The sequence below is a fragment of the Dipodomys spectabilis genome, unplaced genomic scaffold (assembly GCF_019054845.1).
Source record: "Dipodomys spectabilis isolate Male_0828 unplaced genomic scaffold, ASM1905484v1 ptg000128l, whole genome shotgun sequence".
NCBI classification, from domain to species: Eukaryota; Metazoa; Chordata; class Mammalia; order Rodentia; family Heteromyidae; genus Dipodomys; species Dipodomys spectabilis.
The window spans coordinates 1,050,048-1,071,792 of record NW_024870805.1 but is presented as its reverse complement, the minus strand read 5'-3'; the positions used below and the strand labels follow the sequence as shown (position 1 = coordinate 1,071,792).

The following is a 21,745-nucleotide window of genomic DNA, read 5'->3' as shown; positions in this document are numbered from 1 at the left end:
TCCACATCCCCTCCCCCTGTCACCTCCCCATCCCCTCCCCCCGTCACCTCCCCATCCCCTCCCCCATCACCTCCCCATACCCTCCCCCTGTCACCTCCCCATCCCCTCCCCCACTCACCTCCCCATCCCCTCCCCCTGTCACCTCCCCATCCCCTCCCCCTGTCACCTCCCCATCCCCTCCCCCACTCACCTCCCCATCCCCTCCCCCATCACCTCCCCATACCCTCCCCCGTCACCTCCCCATCCCCTCCCCCACTCACCTCCCCATCCCCTCCCCCATCACCTCCCCATACCCTCCCCCTGTCACCTCCCCATCCCCTCCCCCACTCACCTCCCCATCCCCTCCCCCTGTCACCTCCCCATCCCCTCCCCCATCACCTCCCCATCCCCTCCCCCACTCACCTCCCCATCCCCTCCCCCATCACCTCCCCATACCCTCCCCCTGTCACCTCCCCATCCCCTCCCCCACTCACCTCCCCATCCCCTCCCCCTGTCACCTCCCCATCCCCTCCCCCACTCACCTCCCCATCCCCTCCCCCTGTCACCTCCCCATCCCCTCCCCCATCACCTCCCCATCCCCTCCCCCACTCACCTCCCCTTCCCCTCCCCCATCACCTCCCCATACCCTCCCCCGTCACCTCCCCATCCCCTCCCCCTGTCACCTCCCCATCCCCTCCCCCACTCACCTCCCCATCCCCTCCCCCTGTCACCTCCCCATACCCTCCCCCTGTCACCTCCCCATCCCCTCCCCCTGTCACCTCCCCATCCCCTCCCCCACTCACCTCCCCATCCCCTCCCCTGCCCACCACCATTGAGACCGAATGGTACATCACCTCAGACACCACAGGTGTCTGTGGAGAACGCGCAGGGAGGCACAGACCTCTGTCCCCGGGGTCTGGGTGGCCTGCTCCGAGGAGGAGGAAGGCGCACTCTGGGCCCTGGGCCTGGCTAGGAAGTGGCCTTCCCCTGGGAGGCATGCCCAGCCCTGCAGACTTGTTCTAGAACCAGCTGGCTGCCCAGAAGAGGGGCTGGCTTGGGGGCTGGGACAGCGCAGAGGCCCCCGGTCTGAATGCGCAGGGTCTCTGGCTGCCGCACTGTTTATGAGGCCGCCGGGCTTCACGCCACGCTGCCGGCGCATACAGGCATCCTCTGGCCTCTCCAGGGCCGGCTGACAGTACCGACAGCCACGCTCCTCCCCTGCCGCCGCTGTGCACTGACAATTGTGCTCCTGCCCGTGGGCTGTGGGCGCATCTGCGCAGTCTCCAGGAAGCAGCACCCGTCCAGCCCCTCAGCACTGAGCAGCGTGGCGTGGCTGCAGAGCCCGTAGAGGCCGCCCTCTGTGCTGGACTGGGCTCAGCACTTCCTGCCAGCAGAGGCCGCCCTCTGTGCTGGACTGGGCTCAGCACTTCCTGCCAGCAGAGGCCGCCCTCTGTGCTGGACTGGGCTCAGCACTTCCTGCCAGCAGAGGCCGCCCTCTGTGCTGGGCTGGGCTCAGCACTTCCTGCCAGCAGAGGCCGCCCTCTGTGCTGGGCTGGGCTCAGCACTTCCTGCTCCCAGATCGCGGGACCAGCCACCACCTTGACTGACACCGGGAAGGCAGAAGTGCCAAACGCTGCAAAACACTTCGAGAGCCTCCCCCAAATCCTTTGAAGGCACTCTCCCATGTTGATATTAAAAACGCTGTGCGCAAAAGTGTTTCCCCACCCCACCAGCTTTCCTTGCTGGGAACATGGCTGATGACAGGAAGAGCCAGCCCTAACACTTGGAGCTCATACTGAATGCTAATCTCCGTGCTACATGCATTTGGTAACATATATGCATAGATATATGCGGTGAGGCTTTGATGGTGTTGGGTCGAAGTCAATAGATTTAAACTCCTGCATGTATTGTCTAATTGTACATGATTAATGATGTAAAAGTCAGAGATGTTTTGGCACAACAGGTACAAGAAACACAAGCGTGGGACCGTGGGAGGCACTGCGGTGTGCAAGAAACACAAGCGTGGGACTGTGGAGGCGCTGCGGTGTGCAAGAAACACAAGCGTGGGACCCTGGGAGGAGTGGCGGTGTGCAAGAAGCACAAGCGTGGGACTGTGGAGGCGCGGCGGTGTGCAAGAAACACAAGCGTGGGGCCGTGGAGGTGCAGTGGTGTGCAAGAAACACAAGCGTGGGGCCGTGGGAGGCACGGCAGTGTGCAAGAAACACAAGCGTGGGACCCTGGGAGGAGTGGCGGTGTGCAAGAAACACAAGCGTGGGACTGTGGGAGGCGCGGCGGTGTGCAAGAAACACAAGCGTGGGGCCGTGAGAGGCTGCCGTGTGCAAGAAACACAAGCGTGGGACTGTGGGAGGAGTGGTGGTGTGCAAGAAACACAAGCGTGGGACCGTGGGAGGAGCTGCTGCGGTGTGCAAGAAACACAAGCGTGGGACCGTGGGAGGCACGGCGGTGTGCAAGAAACAAGCGTGGGACCCTGGGAGGAGTGGCAGTGTGCAAGAAATACAAGCGTGGGGCCGTAGGAGGCGCAGTGGTGCGCAAGGAACACAAGCGTGGGACCCTGAGAGGCTGCCGTGTGCAAGAAACACAAGCGTGGGACTGTGGGAGGCGTGGCGGTGTGCAAGAAACACAAGCGTGGGGCTGTGGAGGCGCGGCGGTGTGCAAGAAACACAAGTGTGGGGCCATGGAGGCGCAGTGGTGTGCAAGAAACACAAGCGTGGTACCGTGGAGGTGCAGTGGTGTGCAAGAAACACAAGCGTGGGGCCGTGGGAGGTGCGGCAGTGTGCAAGAAACAAGCGTGGTACCGTGGAGGTGCAGTGGTGTGCAAGAAACACAAGCGTGGGGCCGTGGGAGGTGCGGCAAGTTGGGGGCAGGAGGGAGAAGCTGGGGGCAGGAGGGAGAAGCTGGGCCGAGTTGGCTCTCGGAGACAGTTTACCCGGGACGTGCACTCCAGCAGGCTGTGCGTGGGCCGTGGGTCTGGGGCGGGACCGAGCCGCTCCGGGGCTGACCCCCCTCTCGGGTGGGGACCTCAGTCCTGGGAAAGGCTGTGAGCACGCGGGGTGCGGCTGCGGAAGCCACTACTCGCTCATTCTCGCTGTGGACATACCATGGCTCCTTTTCAAAAGGATTCTTTTAAGTCAACAGAATTGGACCCCCACCCTGCGGAAGGCGCGAGCTCCCTGCAGGAAGCCACAGAGCCCGTAGGCCTCGGGAAGGGGAGAAGCTCCACAGGCGAGCACTGGGAGGCAGGGAAGGCTGGCTGGCGCTGGGGCTGCGGATGGACTGGATGGGGATGCAGTGAGCCCAACGCCACCCCAGGCAGGAAGAGGAGCACAAGGCCGAGAACGAGGAGGGAGATTCGGACACAACCCAGGAACTAATGACCCAGAAAGCAGTGCCACGAGGAAGACAAACAGAATGCCCGTGCTTGAGAAATAAATAAACCCAAACTTCGGGCAAAAGTAATTGGGAAACATGGGGCACAACGTGTTATACGCACGGGGATTTACTGCTTTCTAAGTCAATGGCGAGGAGCTGATACGCCTGTAGAAGCTTAGGTTTTGGTTTTTTTTTCGGGGGCGGGGGGGGGGAGGATCTGGTCGTGGGGCCTGAACTCTGGCCTGGGCGCTGTCCCTCAGCTCTTCAGCTCAAGGCTAGCACTCTACCACTTGAGCCACAGCGCCACTTCCGGCTTTTTTCTTTTTGCATATGTGGTGCTTGGGAATCCAACCCAGGGCCTCAGGCATGCAAGGCAAGCGCTCTACCACTGAGCCACCTTCCCAGCCCTAATTTTTTAATATTCTAATTGTCTCAACATAAATAAAAGGGTTCGGTAGCCCTGTAGGCACGGATGGAAGCAGGTGAGCTCTGGCTGCATCTCAGAGCCCCCGAACCCTTCGAGGAGAAGAATACATGGCTAATAGCAAAAGCAGAGGCAGAGCAGAGCTCCATGAGAGGAAATACAAGTGCCGCCCTTCCCAACAAGACATTTCCAGATAGTTCCGAGACACATACTTATAAAACATCATGACCCACCAAGCCTATGGAGACTGCAATCCTATGAGGTCCGGCACAGGGTCAGTGTAGGCAGAGGTGCAGCCGGCTCGAGAGTTGAGTCCTTCAGATGACACTTCCTGGAAACCCAATAACTGTTTGTGATTTTAAATTCTAGACAGCGCCCTGGGCCGCCCAACAAATGAGACCTCCCAGAGCTCACGGGACCACGCTCGGGAACGTCTGGGAAGGCTGGCCTCGCACGCACACACGCACACTCGGGGAATGTCTGGGAAGGCTGGCCACACACGCACACACGCTTAGGGAACGTCTGGGAAGGCTGGCCACACATGCACGCTCGGGAACGTCTGGGAAGGCTGGCCTCGCACGCACACACGCACACTCGGGGAACGTCTGGGAAGGCTGGCCACACACGCACACACGCACACTCGGGGAACGTCTGGGAAGGCTGGCCTCGCACGCACACACGCTCAGGGAACGTCTGGGAAGGCTGGCCACACACGCACGCTCGGGAACGTCTGGGAAGGCTGGCCTCGCACGCACACACGCACACTCGGGGAACGTCTGGGAAGGCTGGCCACACACGCACACACGCTCAGGGAACGTCTGGGAAGGCTGGCCACACATGCACGCTCGGGAACGTCTGGGAAGGCTGGCCTCGCACGCACACACGCACACTCGGGGAACGTCTGGGAAGGCTGGCCACACATGCATGCACGCTCAGGGAATGTCTGGGAAGGCTGGCCTCGCACGCACGCACGCACACTCAGGGAACATCTGGGAAGGCTGGCCACACACGCACGCACGCTCAGGGAACGTCTGGGAAGGCTGGCCTCACACGCACGCTCGGGGAACGTCTGGGAAGGCTGGCCACACACGCACGCACGCTCGGGAACGTCTGGGAAGGCTGGCCTCGCACGCACGCTCGGGGAACGTCTGGGAAGGCTAGCCACGCACACACGCACGCTCTGGGAACGTCTGGGAAGGCTGGCCATGCATGCACGCTCGGAGAATGTCTGGGAAGGCTGGCCTCGCACACACTCACGCTCTGGGAACGTCTGGGAAGGCTGGCCATGCACGCACACTCGGGGAACGTCTGGGAAGGCTGGCCTCGCACACACTCACGCTCTGGGAACGTCTGGGAAGGCTGGCCTTGCACACACGCACGCTCGGGGAACGTCTGGGAAGGCTGGCCTCACACACACGCACACTCGGGGAACGTCTGGGAAGGCTGGCCTCGCACGCACGCACGCTCGGGGAACGTCTGGGAAGGCTGGCCTCGCACGCACGCATGCTCGGGGAACGTCTGGGAAGGCTGGCCTCACACGCACACACGCACGCTCGGGGAACGTCTGGGAAGGCTGGCCTCGCACGCACACACTCACGCTCGGGGAACGTCTGGGAAGGCTGGCCTCGCACGCACACACGCTCGGGAACGTCTGGGAAGGCTGGCCATGCACGCACACTCGGGGAACGTCTGGGAAGGCTGGCCACGCACACACGCTCGGGGAATGTCTGGGAAGGCTGGCCTCGCACACACTCACGCTCGGGGAATGTCTGGGAAGGCTGGCCTCGCACACACGCTCGGCGAATGTCTGGGAAGGCTGGCCTCGCACGCACGCATGCTCGGGGAATGTCTGAGAAGGCTGGCCACGCACACACGCACGCTCGGGAACGTCTGGGAAGGCTGGCCACGCACACACGCACGCTCGGGAACGTCTGGGAAGGCTAGCCTCGCACACCCTCTGCTTCCCAAGCCTGCTCCTCCTCTCCTTCCTCTGCAGGTGGACTGCAGGTGCATCAAGATACAGTCACCAAGAAAGAAAGGAACTTGTTATTTGCAGACTATGTGGCTATCAGCACAGAAAACCAAAGCAAATCCTCCGCTCTGCACAGCGGCCTCTCTGGGGCCCTGCAGCAGCCCAGCCTCCCTAGGTTTCGGCCTTCCCGAGGCCTCAGGCTGCTCTGCGCTCTGAGGGTTCTGGAGGGCGAGGGCTGCTCGGGCCTCACTCCTGGATTCTGAAACCCGCTGTGAATGGTGTGGCCCGTGGCGCTGCCTGCACCGACCTGGCCTCCACGTGGCCCCCACAGCAGCTGGGGGCCGCTTCCGGCCCTGGGCTCCTCCACAAAGCTGCGCTGTCTCTGTCGGGTTCCCGAGGGCTGCAGCTCGGCAGGGAACGGCCTTCAAATGCAGCTTCTCAACTCCTGGCCCTGTGGGGCCAGAGACCAGCTTCCTGTGCTGTTGGAGGATGAGCTTTACCAGTGTACAGGGAAGAAAGCCAGGAGAGCGGGGGCCTGGGGGCTCCACTGCCTCTGCAGCAGCAGCGGTGGGGTGAGGACGGCGCACGCACCCGGGCTGTCACCGAGCCTCGGGGTAAGGACAGAGCGCCCGGGCTGTCATCGAGCCTCGGGGTGAGGACGGCGCACCCGGGCTGTCACCGAGCCTCGGGGTAAGGATGGAGCGCCCGGGCTGTCACCGAGCCTCGGGGTAAGGACAGAGCGCCCCGGGCTGTCACCGAGCCTCGGGGTAAGGACGGAGCGCCCGGGCTGTCATCGAGCCTCGGCCTGGAGCCTCCACCTCCCTGGGACAGGCAGTGGGGAAGTGTCCACGCTGCTCAGTAAGAGGAGGGTGGCTACTTCCTGATGCTACATCCAAACACCACTCAGCTCAGCAAAGGTGGAGCTGGAAAATTATTACCAGTCATCAACAGGGGATGGGAGAGGGACTGAGGAGACCCTGGAACACGATCCTATGTGGAAGCCAGAGGTCCCCAAAACACACTGAGCGGTGGAAGCCCAGCCTGGTGGGCACTCCCGATGCAGGGGTGCTCAGGGGTCACGGGGGAGGTGAGGCAGCCCCACAAACACATGGCTGAGGCCCAGCGTGAGGACTCCTGACTCGTTCCTGCACACAAGGAAACTGAGGCAGAGAAGAAAGGCCGTCCACTGTGGCTGCCCACGACACTCATTCTAGAGCCAGGGCCAGGAGGAATCCCTCCCCCCCCCAGGTCCACGAGGAATCCCTCCCCAGGGCCAGGAGGAATCCCCCCCAGGGCCACAAGGAATCCCTCCCCCCCAGGGCCAGCAGGAATCCCTCCCCAGGGCCACGAGGAATCCCTCCCCCCCAGGGCCATGAGGAATCCCCCCCCCCAGGGCCAGGAGGAATCCCCCCCAGGGCCACGAGGAATCCCTCCCCCCCAGGGCCAGCAGGAATCCCTCCCCAGGGCCACAAGGAATCCCCCCCAGGGCCAGGAGGAATCCCCCCCCAGGGCCACGAGGAATCCCCCCCAGGGCCACGAGGAATCCCCCCCAGGGCCATGAGGAATCCCCCCCAGGGCCAGGAGGAATCCCCCCCAGGGCCACAAGGAATCCCCCCCAGGGCCAGGAGGAATCCCCCCCCCAGGGGTAACCATCGTCACACTGCTTACTTCTGACAGGAGCGGAAGGACCGCGCTGTGTGTTACTGGGCAAGGAGAGGACTATTTCAGTAAAATGAAAGCAGACAAATCAGCGTGATGGTGGCTGGGGTGGAAGGGGCTTAAAGACATCAAGACAAAGCCAGGGCTGCCTGAGGCTGGGGCCGAAGGTGACAAAGCCAGGGCTGCCTGAGGCTGCGGGGGTGAATGTTGAGCTGATCTAGAATTCTGCTTCAATTTTGATTTTTAATGTGGCCTGTTAATATGCTCTTTAATAAACCCCACGATAGACCTTTCTAATTGAATCCATATGGTCGTGACTGCACAGGTAAAGTGAGCCTAAATCGGATTCTAATCCATTTTAAGCCAGAGAAAGGTGAGACTAGCGGAGCTAATTTTTCCTTCCGTTACTTAACCATAAACGACCAGTTATATTTTGTTAATAAGAAGATGAAGTTAACCTTGTTTACTGTGACACAGAGAGGGAGAGACGTTTCTAGTAGCTTCAAGCAGCTTACAGTCCCAAATCCACAAACCTGAAAACCTTTTCTGATCCTAGGTGCAGAAGCCCACAGAGAGACTGTGGATGGATGGACGGCCAAGGATGCCAGGGCGGACACAGCTCCCCAGAGACCCAGGAAGCCCTGCCCACGTCCCCGTGTCACGTTGTGAGCATCACATGCCGCGTGTGAAATCCCAGCACTGAAAATTCCTCCTCTGAAGAATGAAGTTCGCCGGCCTTTGACGTGCTCCTTGAAAGGTGGATATTTAAAATCCAGGCCCCAGACTCAGTGCGCCGACGGATCCCACGGCTTTACGACTTTGCGGATGTAATAGAGCTGTGCACTGCCTCCGAAGGTGTGTTTCATCCCTCCTTACGTGCATTGCGGTGGCGACGCTGTGTTATTGCTGGCAAAATGACCTGCTATGTCCTGGAAACCAACGTCAGCCCTGTCCTTATCGCCAGGAGCTCGATGCCTTCAACAATCTTCCTTCAAAGGAGGCGAGGCCTCCCCCGAGGAAGCGGCCTCCCGGCACAGCCGTGCCCGAGGTCTGAGCGCCACCTGGTGGACCCACAGGGTGTGGCAGGGAAGCCAAGCGGGAGGCTCTGTCCTCCTTCATGAGAGTGGCTGAGAACCAGCGCAGCCGACAACCTCACAGCTCCACCCAAGCCAGACTGAGGGAAGCAGGCTCCAAGGTCAGTGTTCACAGGGAAGGAATGGAGCCTGGCCAGGGGTGAACGGCACAGCCAGAGCCAGGAGAAGCCGGGAGCCCGACGGAGAGCCGCAGGCCTGTGCACCCCCACCCCACCCCCGCCTCAGCCAGCCACAGATGCCAGGAGAGGAAACAAAAACCGCCAGACCCCACGGCCCCACCCGCTCGCCCAGGGGCCCCCGCGTGGGACTCGGGAGGTGGAGGAGACCGTGGACAAGGGAGCCAGGAGCCCCAGCCTGGCCACCCCAGAAAAGGCCCATGAGCCAGGACCAGCCCCGGGCACGCCCTCTCCCACACCCCTCCTCCTCCTGAGATCCCCAGGAACAGGGGACGGGGACCAGGATTCCTCCCCCGGCTTTGTTGGAACTTTAACGGGAGGAAGACTGCGAGACAGGGAAAGGAATGCATAAAAACCTGCTCCTTCCTCTCCATTTTGCTGTGAACCTGAAACTGCTCTTACAAAAGTGTGCTTTTTAAATCTGGGCTTTAAGACATTCCTAAACATTTTAATACTTTCCTGAGAACCACAATTGCTACACAACAGCAGCAGCAAAAGGACGGTTTAAACCTGAAGACAAGCAACTTCTGTTCATCAAAACTGACGCTGGGAACTCACAAATCTGCTGTACCATGGGGCATTGTCACCACCAAGACCTCCTGACCCTCCCCTACCCCAGGAAGGATTCTGGCTGAGACCTGCAGCTGGCCTCTGTGGGAGCCGAATGCCCTCACTAAGGACAAGCTTTGTGTCATCACCACATTCAAGATTCCGCCTGCCTATGAGCACCTTCAAGAAAACAACAAGATGCCATAAAATTTGGTTTGGCCTTAATGACCCACAGAGATACAATGGCCCCCAACAGTGGAAGCCCATTGGACTGAAAAGCAGCTTTTATGCCAAATCACAATGGCTGGGCTTTTACACCAGAGGACTTGGCAGCTCTGCAAAGCAGAGAGCGCCCCCCTCACCCTGAGAACTTCTGGAATTAGCCACACTTCTTTCCCGCCTGGACCGCCACAGCACTGCTCACAGATGCATGCCTGCCCCCTCCAGAATCCCTTCCTGATTATTTAGCCACTAGAGCAGAACCGAGACACCACACATACACAGGCACACTCGCACAGTGCACATGCACATAGGTGCAAATGTGCACACATGCACACAGTACACATGTGCACTGTGCACATATGCATATACATGCATGCATCCACACGCACACATGCACGCACACACTCCCTCAGCAGAGGGTCCGAGTCCTGGATGAGTTTTCTTGACCCTCACAAGGTGCACGCTTCTGGGATCTGTGATATGGAGACTTCCTCCTCCCCTCCCCCGCAAGGAGCTGCAGGGGGCAGCAGGAGCTTTCTGGAAGCAATATGCACCTGGGTCCCGGGGCCTCAGCTCACTGTCCACACACGTGCAGCTGTGAAATTGCACGAAAACCCATCACCGAACTGGCCAGGAGGGAAGAGTTACTTAAGCAGGATTTAGGCTCAGAAAACCACACACGGTGAATTTTAACATTTTATTGGCTTGAAACCAGAAGAAAACAGTGGCCCCGGGAAACACCGGGTCCCCAGCGAGGTTCCAGACCACCAGGGCTGCGGCCACCAGCATGGCCCACGCACAGGAACAGCTCTGGACACTGAGCCCACTCACGGAAGCAGCTCTGGACACTGAGCCCACACACAGGGACAGCTCTGGACACTGAGCCCACGCATGGGAACAGCTCTGGACACTGAGCGCACCCCCATGTCCCCACGACCCAGACCACCATGCTGCCCTGGCCGCCTGCCCCCACCACTACCTGCCGGTCACCCTCCTGTGCATGCAAGCTGAGCAGCTGTGCACAGAAAGTCACAGTGAAAACTCAGAGGCCTAACATGCGTGACACCACACACGACACACGTGACGCCGCTCAGGAACTCTATGACACACATCACTCTGCAACTACCTAACACACGTGACACCACACATGACACACGTGATGCCGCTCAGGAACTCTATGACACACATCACTCTGCAACTACCTAACACGCGTGACATCACACACGACACACGTGACGCCGCTCAGGAACTCTATGACACACATCACTCTGCAACTACCTAACACACGTGACATCACACATGACACACGTGATGCCGCTCAGGAACTCTATGACACACATCACTCTGCAACTACCTAACATGCGTGACACCACACACGACACACGTGACGCCGCTCAGGAACTCTATGACACGCATCACTCTGCAACTACCTAACACGCGTGACACCACACATGACACACGTGACGCCGCTCAGGAACTCTATGACACGCATCACTCTGCAACTACCTAACATGCGTGACACCACACACGACACACGTGACGCCGCTCAGGAACTCTACGACGCACATCACTCTGCAACTACCTAACATGCGTGACACCACACACAACACACGTGACGCCGCTCAGGAACTCTATGACACACATCACTCTGCAACTACCTAACACGTGTGACACCACACGACACACGTGACGCCGCTCAGGAACTCTATGACACGCATCACTCTGCAACTACCTAACATGCGTGACACCACACACGACACACGTGACGCCGCTCAGGAACTCTATGACACGCATCACTCTGCAACTACCTAACATGCGTGACATCACACATATTCACACGTGACGCCACTCAGGAACTCTATGACGCACATCACTCTGCAACTACCTAACATGCGTGACACCACACACAACACACGTGACGCCGCTCAGGAACTCTATGACACGCATCACTCTGCAACTACCTAACATGCGTGACACCACACATGACACACGTGACGCCGCTCAGGAACTCTATGACACGCATCACTCTGCAACTACCTAACATGCGTGACACCACACACGACACACGTGACGCCGCTCAGGAACTCTATGACACGCATCACTCTGCAACTACCTAACATGCGTGACACCACACACGACACACGTGACGCCGCTCAGGAACTCTATGACGCGCATGCCATCACTCTGCAACTACCTCACACGCGTGACATCACTTGGGAATGACATGCATGTCACTCAGGGACTATCTGGCATGTGTAATGTCATTTGGGATCTGACATGCATGACATCACTCAGGGACCATCTGACGTGTTACATCGCTCAGAGACTGACACACGTGACATTGCTTGGGGACTTTCTGACATGCGTGAAATCACTCGTGGACTGACATGTGTGACGTCACTCAGACTATGACACGTGACATCACTCAGGGACCATCTGACATGCATGACATCACTCCGGGACATGTGATGTCACGTGGGGACTCTCTGACACAGGGACGTCGCTATGGTCCTGGCTTCCAGGCCCAGCACACAGCATTCACACAACGTGCCCCTCCCCTTCTCTCCCCTCCCCTCCCCTCCCCCCCCAGCTGCACATGACCCTCATTCCGCAGAGGTGGACGCGGGGATGAGCTTTGGCTTGGCCTGCTGGGGTGCAGAGAGCTCTGGAATCTTCTCCCCGTGCTTGTACACGCTGACGGTGACATCAATCTTCTCCCCTCCATACTTGTTCTTGACGTTGATGCTGTACTTGCCCGAGTCCTCAGCGGTGACCCCGCTGATGGTGAGGCTGACATACTTGGACTGCTCCACCTTCACCGCGAAGTGCTCGCTCAGCTCGATGTCCTTGTCATTCTTGAACCAAACCACTTCCGGGTCGGGGTTTCCAAACACTGTGCAGGTCAGGTTCAAGGTCTGCAGAGGGGGTGTGGCAGAGAAAGAGTCAGGAGGACAGCTGCACCCCGCATCGCCACGGCGGGACCGCACCCCGCATCGCCACGGCGGCCCCGCCGCCTCTGCTCTCACCTTGCCCTCCATTATGGTCACCACGTCAGGTAAGCCGCCGATCACCTTGCCCCGGTCTGCAACGGGAGAGTGCCAGGTTAAGGGAGCCCGGGCACCATGACGGCAGGGAAGGAGCTCACACTCCGGGAGAGAGTTCACATCCCGGGAGAGAGCTCACACCCCCGGGAGAGAGCTCATACCCCCGGGAGAGAGTTCACACCCCCGGAAGAGAGCTCACACCCTGGGAGAGAGTTCACACCCCGGGAGAGAGCTCACACCCCCGGGAGAGAGCTCACACCCTGGGAGAGAGTTCACACCCTGGGAGAGAGCTCACACTCCCCGGGAGATAGCTCACACCCCCGGGAGAGAGCTCACACCCCAGGAGAGAGCTCACACCCCCGGGAGAGAGTTCACACCATGGGAGAGAGTTCACACCCCCGGGAGAGAGCTCACACCCCTGGAGAGAGCTCACACCCCCAGGAGAGAGTTCACACCCCTGGGAGAGAGTTCACACCCAGGGAGAGAGCTCACACCCCCAGGAGAGAGTTCACACCCCCAAGAGAGAGTTCACACCCCCAGGAGAGAGCTCACACCCCCAGGAGAGAGCTCACACCCCCGGGAAGGAGTTCACATCCCCAGGAGAGAGCTCATACCCCCGAGAGAGAGCTCACATCCCCAGGAGAGAGTTCACACCCCGGGGAAAGGATGCGGGCAGCAAAGACACAGGCACTGAGGAGAAGCAGACCAGAGGCCACGGGCATTCAGATAACAAGGAGGTGACGCAGTGAGGAGACAGGGAGACAGCATGACATTGCAGAAAATATGATGACAGTCGGCTGAGGAAGGAGGCAGAGCCCGAGCCCGAGGCCCGCAGCCCAAGGCCCGAGGCCTGACTTGGTCCGGAGGGAAGAGCTCAGCCTCTGGGAGCAACATCTTGCAAGGGTAGGTGGGGGCAGGAAGAGGAACAGGTGGAGACTGAGGCCAGGGGCAGAGGTCACACTCAGACCAGGACAGGAAGGATGCTGGTTAGAGGCACAAAATGACTTGTGTGGAATTTGGGTCCTGTCCCGTCTGTTGTCACGCAGGTATACTTACTCTTCTCGGCAAACGCGGCGGCCCTGGGAGGGACGGGGAGGGGAGGAGAGAACAGAGAGAGTGCTGAGAAATGCAGCCACAGCTGCGTCCCTGAGCTCGAGAGCTGTTAGTGGCCACTGGAGTCAGAAGGAAAGCCGCTGGCTTCCCCAGCGCCTGAGACCCACGTACTTCCTCCCGAATGCCTAACACCTTCTCTAGAGTGCTTGCAATGCCTACAGCAACATAAACGGAGTAAGTCATTGTCACACTGCACTTTAGGGTGTGATGACAAGGGACGCGACAGCGCCCGGCACAGAGCCAGGCCATCTGTCCACTCCTGACCGCCACAGGTCCCGTCTGTGGGCACGGAATCTGCCCGTGCATTTTTCCTACAACTTCCACCGTTCACTCTGAGATGGGAAATGCCGAGACCCACAGGAAGGCTGTCAGCCACACTAGAGGCTGAAGCCGTCATTGTCTGCCACAAGCTCACCAGCTCACATTGGAGACCTCAGGCGATTTTTGAATTGTTGGTTTCTGGTTAATCTGGCCAGTCAACAAAGACGTGCCACCGAACCTAGCCAGAGCCAGGGACTGTCCCCGCCCGGGCTCCCGATCCATTCTTTTAAGAAGCTGCTCTGTGCAACATCTCACTGTGGTTGCAATCATTGCAGAAATGTATCATTTTAATCACTTAAGGTCCCAATCGACCTAGAAACTCGGTCTACAAATGCATTTCTAGTTTAGAAGAATATCTTCAATTGGATGTTAGGCTCCTTCTGTCCCAGGAACAGCACATTCTGAGGTGATAACTAGATGACCCAGCGGGGGACCCGAGCAGACCAGCCTATCTGACAGGGAGTAAGCACGCGTGCAGTCCTTACTTGAGTTGCTGGAACTCCGCAAATGCTTCATCAAAGGCTGGAAGAGAACATTTCAGAAGTTAGAAGCTGCTTCACCGTGGTTAGCCACGGGGCGAGTCAATTAATAGAAAGCTGAGCGTAACCATGGGAACGCGCTCATCTTCAGGGTTGGATTTGTCTCCATTCTGTCACGTCACATGACCGCTGACGCGGTGTCCTGGGCGCTAATGTGGCAGGCCCTCCCACCTGGCACTGGCCTGACGCAGTGCGTCCGAGGCTGACGCGGCACCACTCGCTCACCCTGACCTGACGCTGACGCGGCACCCCTCGCTCACCCTGACCTGACGCTGACACGGCACCGCTCGCTCACCCTGACCTGACGCTGACGCGGCACCCCTCGCTCACCCTGACCTGACGCTGACGCGGCACCCCTCGCTCACCCTGCCCAGACAGGTCGAGGGAACGCTGGTGGTTGTCCTTGCCATCGAAAATCTCGAAGGTGTACTTCCCCTTGTCCTTCTCCGAGGGCTCGCAGATCTGCAGCCACGCCATCTCCTCACTCCCGCCGACACGCATGTGCTCGCTCGAGGAGATCTTGGCATCTCTTCAAGAAAACCGCAAGAACACACTGCTCTGTTTCCAGGTCTCTCACAGACCCCGTGCGGACACCAAAGCCTCAGCAGATGTGTCTGACTCCCGCAAATTTACTAAGCACACCTTGAATCCTAAAGTGATACTTGGTTTGAAGGTGTATTAACTATTTCACGTACTAGTTATCCCCACATGCTGAACTTCAAAATATCCCATGCACATAGTACAGAAGTTCCTGAAAACATTAACTCCAAGACTGTGACACGATGCAGCGATCCCAGTTGAGTAAATGCTCAAATGAACACTCACTCTAGCCTCACTCCACAGCAGCCTGGCAGAAAGGCCCGGGTAGCCACAGACAGATAAATGGATGAGTACACTCTGTGATGGACTATTACTCAGTCCTGAAAAGAACGTCTTATCCAGCATACAGCCACCGTACGCTGGATTGAAAGCCAACTTTTCAGCATGCTGTGGCCTCGTGGTCTGACTTTACTTGGGCTTGGGTGATCCCTGCCGCCAAAGCTCTGCTTGGGACCGTCTGAGCCTGGAAGCTGTGGAAGCCCTGCCCAGCACAGACTCAGCCCAGAACCGCAGAGCCGTGCGGAGGTGCACGCAGACTCCAGTGGGCCGAGGTCCTCCTTTTGAGTCCAAGTTCATCAGGACAGGCTTGGCGTGGCAAAATTTGAACAGGGGCCAAAACATGCCCAGGAACAGACACTCCACTGGAAGTACAATTCAGTCCCAAGCAGACTTAGTGCTTTGGAAATGGAACAGAACTGTAAATTCTCCAGCTGGCTAAAGACGAGGCTGTCAGGGCCTTGACATGGAGGCCAGGCGAACAGAAGGACAGGGCCTGCTCCCCAAGCCCCAGGCGATCCCGTCCTGTGGACACAGAGATCTGTAGATCTGGTCCTGCTTTGGTTCTGGCTGAGAGCCTGTGGCACTGATGGAAGAGTCACCCCTTGGGTGAGGTCTTTATTAATTATTATTAATACTGCTTTATTGTTACTGGGCTTAGGGCCTTGTCTTTTTCCCCAAGCCTAGTGAAAAGCCAGTGGCTAGAAATTTGGGTCTGGTTTATAAACAGTGGCCACGCCTTTAGCATTCTGCTGGCTTCCAGACAAACTGGTTATGAGCAGGGCTAACTGTAACCGGGAGCGCCTCCCCCGTGAGCCCCCCTCCCCTCGCCCTCCACTGCCCACGAAGCTCACGGTGCTCAGAACTGCAGCATCTCCACGACACACAGGCCGGGTGCATCCAAGCCTCCTCACCCCCGACTTACTTGTGATACCAGTTGATTTTCATTTCTTCTGTGAAGTACTTCATGAAACACTGGAGTCTGATTCCCTCTGGGGTGCACAGAACCTTCAGTGGAGAGGCGGACGCTCCTGTGGATGACAGAGCGGGCTGAGATCTCCAGAGGGCGGCAGGGCCCTGTTCCACACACTCTCACCCCGGACAGAGCGGGCTGAGATCTCCAGAGGGCGGCAGACCGAGCGGGCTGAGATCTCCAGAGGGCAGCAGACCGAGCGGGCTGAGATCTCCAGAGGGCGGCAGGGCCCTGTTCCACACACTCTCACCCCGGACAGAGTAGGCGTGCCTTCTGCAGACACCTCACGTGGGCGGGGGCCGAAGTCTGTCCCCATCACACATGCTCAGGAAGCAAGCCCACAGACCAGAATGTTCCAAAAAGCCCTTTGCAGAGCATGGGGAGAAACGCACCATTTTTCAAGAGCCAGCACCTGCCCCTGAGCAGCTGAGCTGGAGGGTGCAGGTGACAGGGACTCATTACACTGTCAGCCCAACGCGTGGGAAGAACCAGCAAAGACCACCAGGAAACAAAGGCAGGAGCGGACGAGAGCCTACATCAAATTAAAACGCTTCTTAACAGCACTACAGCAACAAAAAAGCAGTTACCAGAGCTGAGAGACAATCCACAGAACAGAAAAAGATCTTCTCCAGATTCCTCTATATTCAACATACAGGGATTAATATCAGAATATACAAATAACTCAAAAAATAGATATTCTTGAGTTATAGCCCAGTTGATGAATGGGTAAATGGACTGAAGAGGCATTTCTCAGAAAGGGAAATAGATATGGCTGATAGAGACATGAACAAATGTTCAGCACCCTTAACCATGAAGGAAATGCGAACCAAAACTACACGATGCTACGTGCAAACCACGCTAAGAGCCCGTTCTCCCAGGAAGAATGGTAATCAAGAACACAAACCAGCTGGGCGCTGGTGGCTCACGCCTGTCATCCTAGCTACTCAGGAGGCTGAGATCTGAGGATCACCGTTCAAAGCCAGCCTGAGCAGGAAAGTCCGTGAGACTCTTATCTCCAATAAACCACCAGAAAACTGGAAGTGGCGCTGTGGCTCAAGCGGCAGAGCACTTGCCTTGAACTGAAGAGCAGAGGGACAGGGCTCAGGCCCAGAGTTCAAGCCCCACACCAAAAAAACAAACAAACCATACACACTGGCAAGGAAGCAGGCGAGGGGGACCCTGGTGTTCTGTTGGCGGGAATGTGAATAGGGAAAAGACTATGGAAACACTGTGGAGGTCCCTCAAACACTGAAAACAGGCCTGCTTATGATCCCAGCCTACCGCTCTTGAGCATATGTGCAAAGGAGAATAAACCAACATCCAAGAGAGACACCTGCAGACACACGCCTCGCAGAAGAGCCCAACAACAGATGAATGAGGGAATTACGGTTCATGTGTTCCACGGAATACTATTCAACCAGAAAGAACACCCAGGTACAATGGATCTGCGAATTAAGACAGCCAAAACCGAGAGCCGTTGGCTGAATCGTGAGAGGTGGAGGAAGCCCAGCCGCCTCACGCAGGACGTGTGCAGGGTGCGATGGTCTGCGTCCCGGGCCGTCTGGAGACAGCAATGAGGAGAGACATTCACAGGAATGCGGGGAGAGGCGTGGGAGTGGGGGTGAAGGGCAGCCGCCTCCGGAGGCTTCCGGGAGGTCCTGACGCAGCAGGCTGAGCACCCACCAGAAGCTACCTGCATGCTAGGTCTTCGCTGCCTGACCAGAAAACAAGCCAGATATTCTGTGAGGAGATCATGTAACTGCTAGCAGAACACGTTATACACATGTGAGCTACTATTGCTAAATTCATAACCATTATCGCTGGGGGCCGGTGGCTCTTGCCTGTTGCCCTAGTGAGGTCTGAGGATTGATCAAGGTTTGCAGCCAACCCAGGCAGGAGAGCCGTGAGACTCTTCTAATTACAGAAAAAGCTGGGAGTGACACTATGGCCCACGTGGGAGAGAGCTAGCTAGCCTTGAGCAAAAAAGGAGCTTAGACAGTGACCAGGCGCAGAGTCCAAGCCAGGACCAGAAAAACTAAAAATAACCATCTTCACTCTGATGGGTTCCATGGAAGGGCAAACGGAGAAAGAACTTAGTAGACATTGGTGTGGCACGTAGGAGTCGCCCCAGTTCTAAAGGTTGTTAGTTCCCTTCCGTTCTTGAAATAAGGATGCTGACCGCAGTTCTGGGTAAAGCCATTCATTGCCAGATTCACCGGAGGCAGATGGCCAGAGGTGGCTGAGTGGAACTCCAGGCTCCATGCTCAGCCCAAGCTCTGGGGAAAGCGGGGGGAGGGGGGGGGCGGGGGGGGCGGGGGGGGCGGGGGGGGGCGGGGGGGACCCTCCAGCCGGGGCGGTCACATGGGCGCGGCTGCACCTCCTGCTCCCTCCCTCCAGGGGTGAACACTGCTGATGGTAGCGCTAACCAGAGGGCATCTCTTACCACAGACTCGACTCATCGCCAAGATCATGTCCTCGTACACTGGAAGAGAGAACAGAGAGGCGCGTCAGGGTGGCACTGTAACAGGAAGCCTCCTCTCCAGGGTCTGATTAAATCTGGAAAACGACACGTTAATTGGCCAACCTATCCGTGAAGGCTCTGTGTGCCGTAAGTCCTTCCAGCTGTCACCCCTAAATATGGGGTAGGAACCCTTACACAGCATACATCACCAGCACACTGAACTGAACATCGCATGCACAGACTCCAGCTGCACTAGCCAGCACATGAACTTCACCAACCGCATGCAACACAGCTGATGTAGTGTGTTCTCTTCCACAGAGCTGGCTATAAAATATGTACAAGACTAGGCACCAGTGGCTCACGCCTGTAACCTCAGCTACTCAGGAAGCTGAGATCTAAGGATCGTGGTTCAAAGCCACAAAAAGGAAAGTTTGTGAGACTCTTATCTACAATAAACCACCAAAAACTGGAAGTGGTGCTGTGGCTCAAGTGGTAGAGCTCTTGTCCTTTTTTTTTTTTTTGTCGGTCGTGGGGCTTGAACTCTGGGCTTGGGCGCTGTCCCTCAGCTCTTCAGCTCAAGGTGAGCACTCTACCGCTTGAGCCACAGCATCACTTCCGGTTTTCTAGTTGTTAATTGAAGATAAGAGTTTCACGGGCTTTGAACCATGATCCTCAGATCTCAGCCTCCCCAGAAACTTGGATTACAGGCATGAGCCACCGGAGCCCGGCAAGAGCTCTTGAACAAAAGAACTCAGGGACAGCACGCTGGTCCAGAGTTCTAGTCCCAGGACTAGCCAAAGAAGAAAACAAAATGTGCAGGGGCCACAGATGTAGAAGCCACTGGTCAGTCAAGCCACTCAGTGTCACACACACGGGGTGGCGGGCCAGGAGGACAAAGGGCGTCACGCACCTTGGCCTGCTATTTCAAGGACGGACACGTCTTGACCTCTGTCATCTTTCAAGGTTGCCTTGTATTCACCATGGTCCTTCTTGGACAGCTACAAATAAAGCACAAAGCCCCATCTGCGTGAGCTGGGTACTGCGCCTCCGTGGGCCCTGGGCGCAAACGCCCTGTCCCAGCAAACCAACAAAGACAAGGTGGACTTGGAGGGCTTCCAAGGCAGGCTGGCTGTGCCCGGCACACGGCACCTTGGGTATGAGCAGCTCACAGACGCCTCTCTCCAGGTCCGGCAGCGTCTCCGTCTCATACAGAACATCGTCCTTGAGCCACTTGAACACCGTCTCTTTCTTGGTATTGGCGACCTGTGAAGCAGAGACCCCAGTGTGCTGTGGAATCATTCAGGCTGTGAGTGAGAAAAACCTTCAGGGCTGCAAACACAGACCCGGGAACGACATCGATCTTCACTCGAGACCGGCTCAGGCAGAGGCTCATGGAAAAGCTGTCCCTTGCTATGGTAAAGGCATTGCTATATTCCATCTTCTAGAATAATGATGCCCTCCCAGGGAAACAGTGCAAACGACTCTCACGACTCTGACTATAAAATGAGCTGGCTAATAGGAAACATCATTACTGCAAATGAGTCACAGGGGATGTATTTTTTAATCTAGAAATAATACAGACTATTCTTAGAGGCCTACAAAACTCTCCCAGATGCAGAGAGCCAAAGGGAACAAAACGCAGACAGAGCAGCTGCTGGGAGAAGCCTTCCTGCTGCCTGGCTCTGGCTTCACGCGGGGGCAGAGCGTCAGAGGATTCTGCAGAGCAGCAGGCGTGTTCCATGGAGCCTATGCGTGCTGTCCCGTGTGAGGGAATGTGGGTGTGCCCGGAGCCCGTGGGCCTGACGATGCTGTACCCACATCCCACAAGATGTCAGGACGGAGGGGACCAGAGAAAGACGGCTCTGCAGGGTGAGCTCTCGGGGTGCAGCTATGCCATATGCTTAGAATCTGCACTCTGTGGCAGTGTTGGTGAAAACGTGTCACGAGCAGAGATTCTGCTGTTTTGATCACCGTGTTCACCAATGAGGGGGACGCTGCCTGGTACAGAGACGTCATCCTGGGGTGTCTGGGGAGCAGAGGACCCTTGGGGCGTCTCCCGCCAGCGTGTGAGTGTGCACACGGCCCTGGTGGAGCCCACAGCAGTCCCTGGCCCCCCTGTGCCCATCTCGAGTCCACTCACGGCAAAGCCCTCACTCTGAGCTCAGGTCTGTCTCCCTCCACAGTCATGAGGATATTCTCAATTGTGGGTCCCTGGGTGCCAACATGAACTTCCCAGCCACCTTCAGCCTGTGTTCTCTGAAACCTGGGTCCATGTGATGCCAGGGAGCAGTCTCAGGCCCTCCATACTGCTCTGAGGTCCAGCACCCCCTCCGTTCCTCTCTGACCCCAGACACTGGGGCACAGCACAGCGGGCAGCGCACAGCACACCGGGCACGGCGGGCAGCGATCTCCTGCCCATGGCATGCCCACCCCGGGCCACGCAAAGCCCCTGACCCTCTCTGAGCTGGCTAACACTGCCTCTCTATGACGAAGATTTCTCTTAAACATTTCTTTTTTTGAAATGATAACATGAATATATTATTTCATGTTATTCTCCAAACACTTTTGCCGTGTAAATGATGAACTTTAAAATGCTCATCTACCCGAGTCCCTAAATTTTCTTAAAAAAAGTGATGTTGGAAAATGGCTCACAGAATCAGCATCACAGGACTGGCAAGGAGACACAGAGCGTTAGAATGCAAAATGTTTAATGCTCAAGTGATGGTTATCTGGGTTCTCTGATGTTTGTGTTCAGGGTCTATGAACACAGGAGTCGGGAGCCCCAGTTCCCTGAAGCATTTATCTGTGGTTCAGCACCACCAGGGCCCTGCCCCACCCTGAGTCACGAAAGAGGGAGTCCGGCCACTGCCCTTCCTCCCAGGCTGCAGGACTAGACCACTAACAAACCCAGCTTTGAGTCCCATCTAGAAATCTGAACACAGGTCGACTTTCC

At 57.5% G+C, this 21,745-nt stretch overlaps 1 protein-coding gene and 1 long non-coding RNA gene across 2 annotated transcripts in view; both read right to left on the bottom strand.

Moving 5' to 3' along the window:
- Positions 1-10,148: 10,148 nt before the first annotated feature.
- On the bottom strand, positions 10,149-12,003 carry LOC122116217. Its single transcript, XR_006148918.1, has 2 exons — positions 11,579-12,003; positions 10,149-11,273 (listed from the first exon to the last, which is right to left on the bottom strand). It is a non-coding gene; the product is annotated as an uncharacterized LOC122116217 (long non-coding RNA).
- Positions 12,004-12,064: 61 nt separating this feature from the next.
- Positions 12,065-21,745, bottom strand: part of Myom2 (myomesin 2) — a 60,201-nt gene continuing 50,520 nt past the window's right edge. Inside the window, exons 29-37 of the mRNA XM_042689863.1 lie at positions 19,942-20,055; positions 19,703-19,790; positions 18,775-18,813; positions 16,284-16,389; positions 14,848-15,011; positions 14,429-14,465; positions 13,566-13,588; positions 12,492-12,547; positions 12,065-12,380 (exon numbers count right to left, since the gene is read on the bottom strand). Coding sequence (XP_042545797.1) covers positions 12,069-12,380; positions 12,492-12,547; positions 13,566-13,588; positions 14,429-14,465; positions 14,848-15,011; positions 16,284-16,389; positions 18,775-18,813; positions 19,703-19,790; positions 19,942-20,055 — 939 coding nt within the window. The 3' untranslated portion in view covers positions 12,065-12,068. The remainder of the gene's footprint in view (positions 12,381-12,491; positions 12,548-13,565; positions 13,589-14,428; positions 14,466-14,847; positions 15,012-16,283; positions 16,390-18,774; positions 18,814-19,702; positions 19,791-19,941; positions 20,056-21,745) is intronic.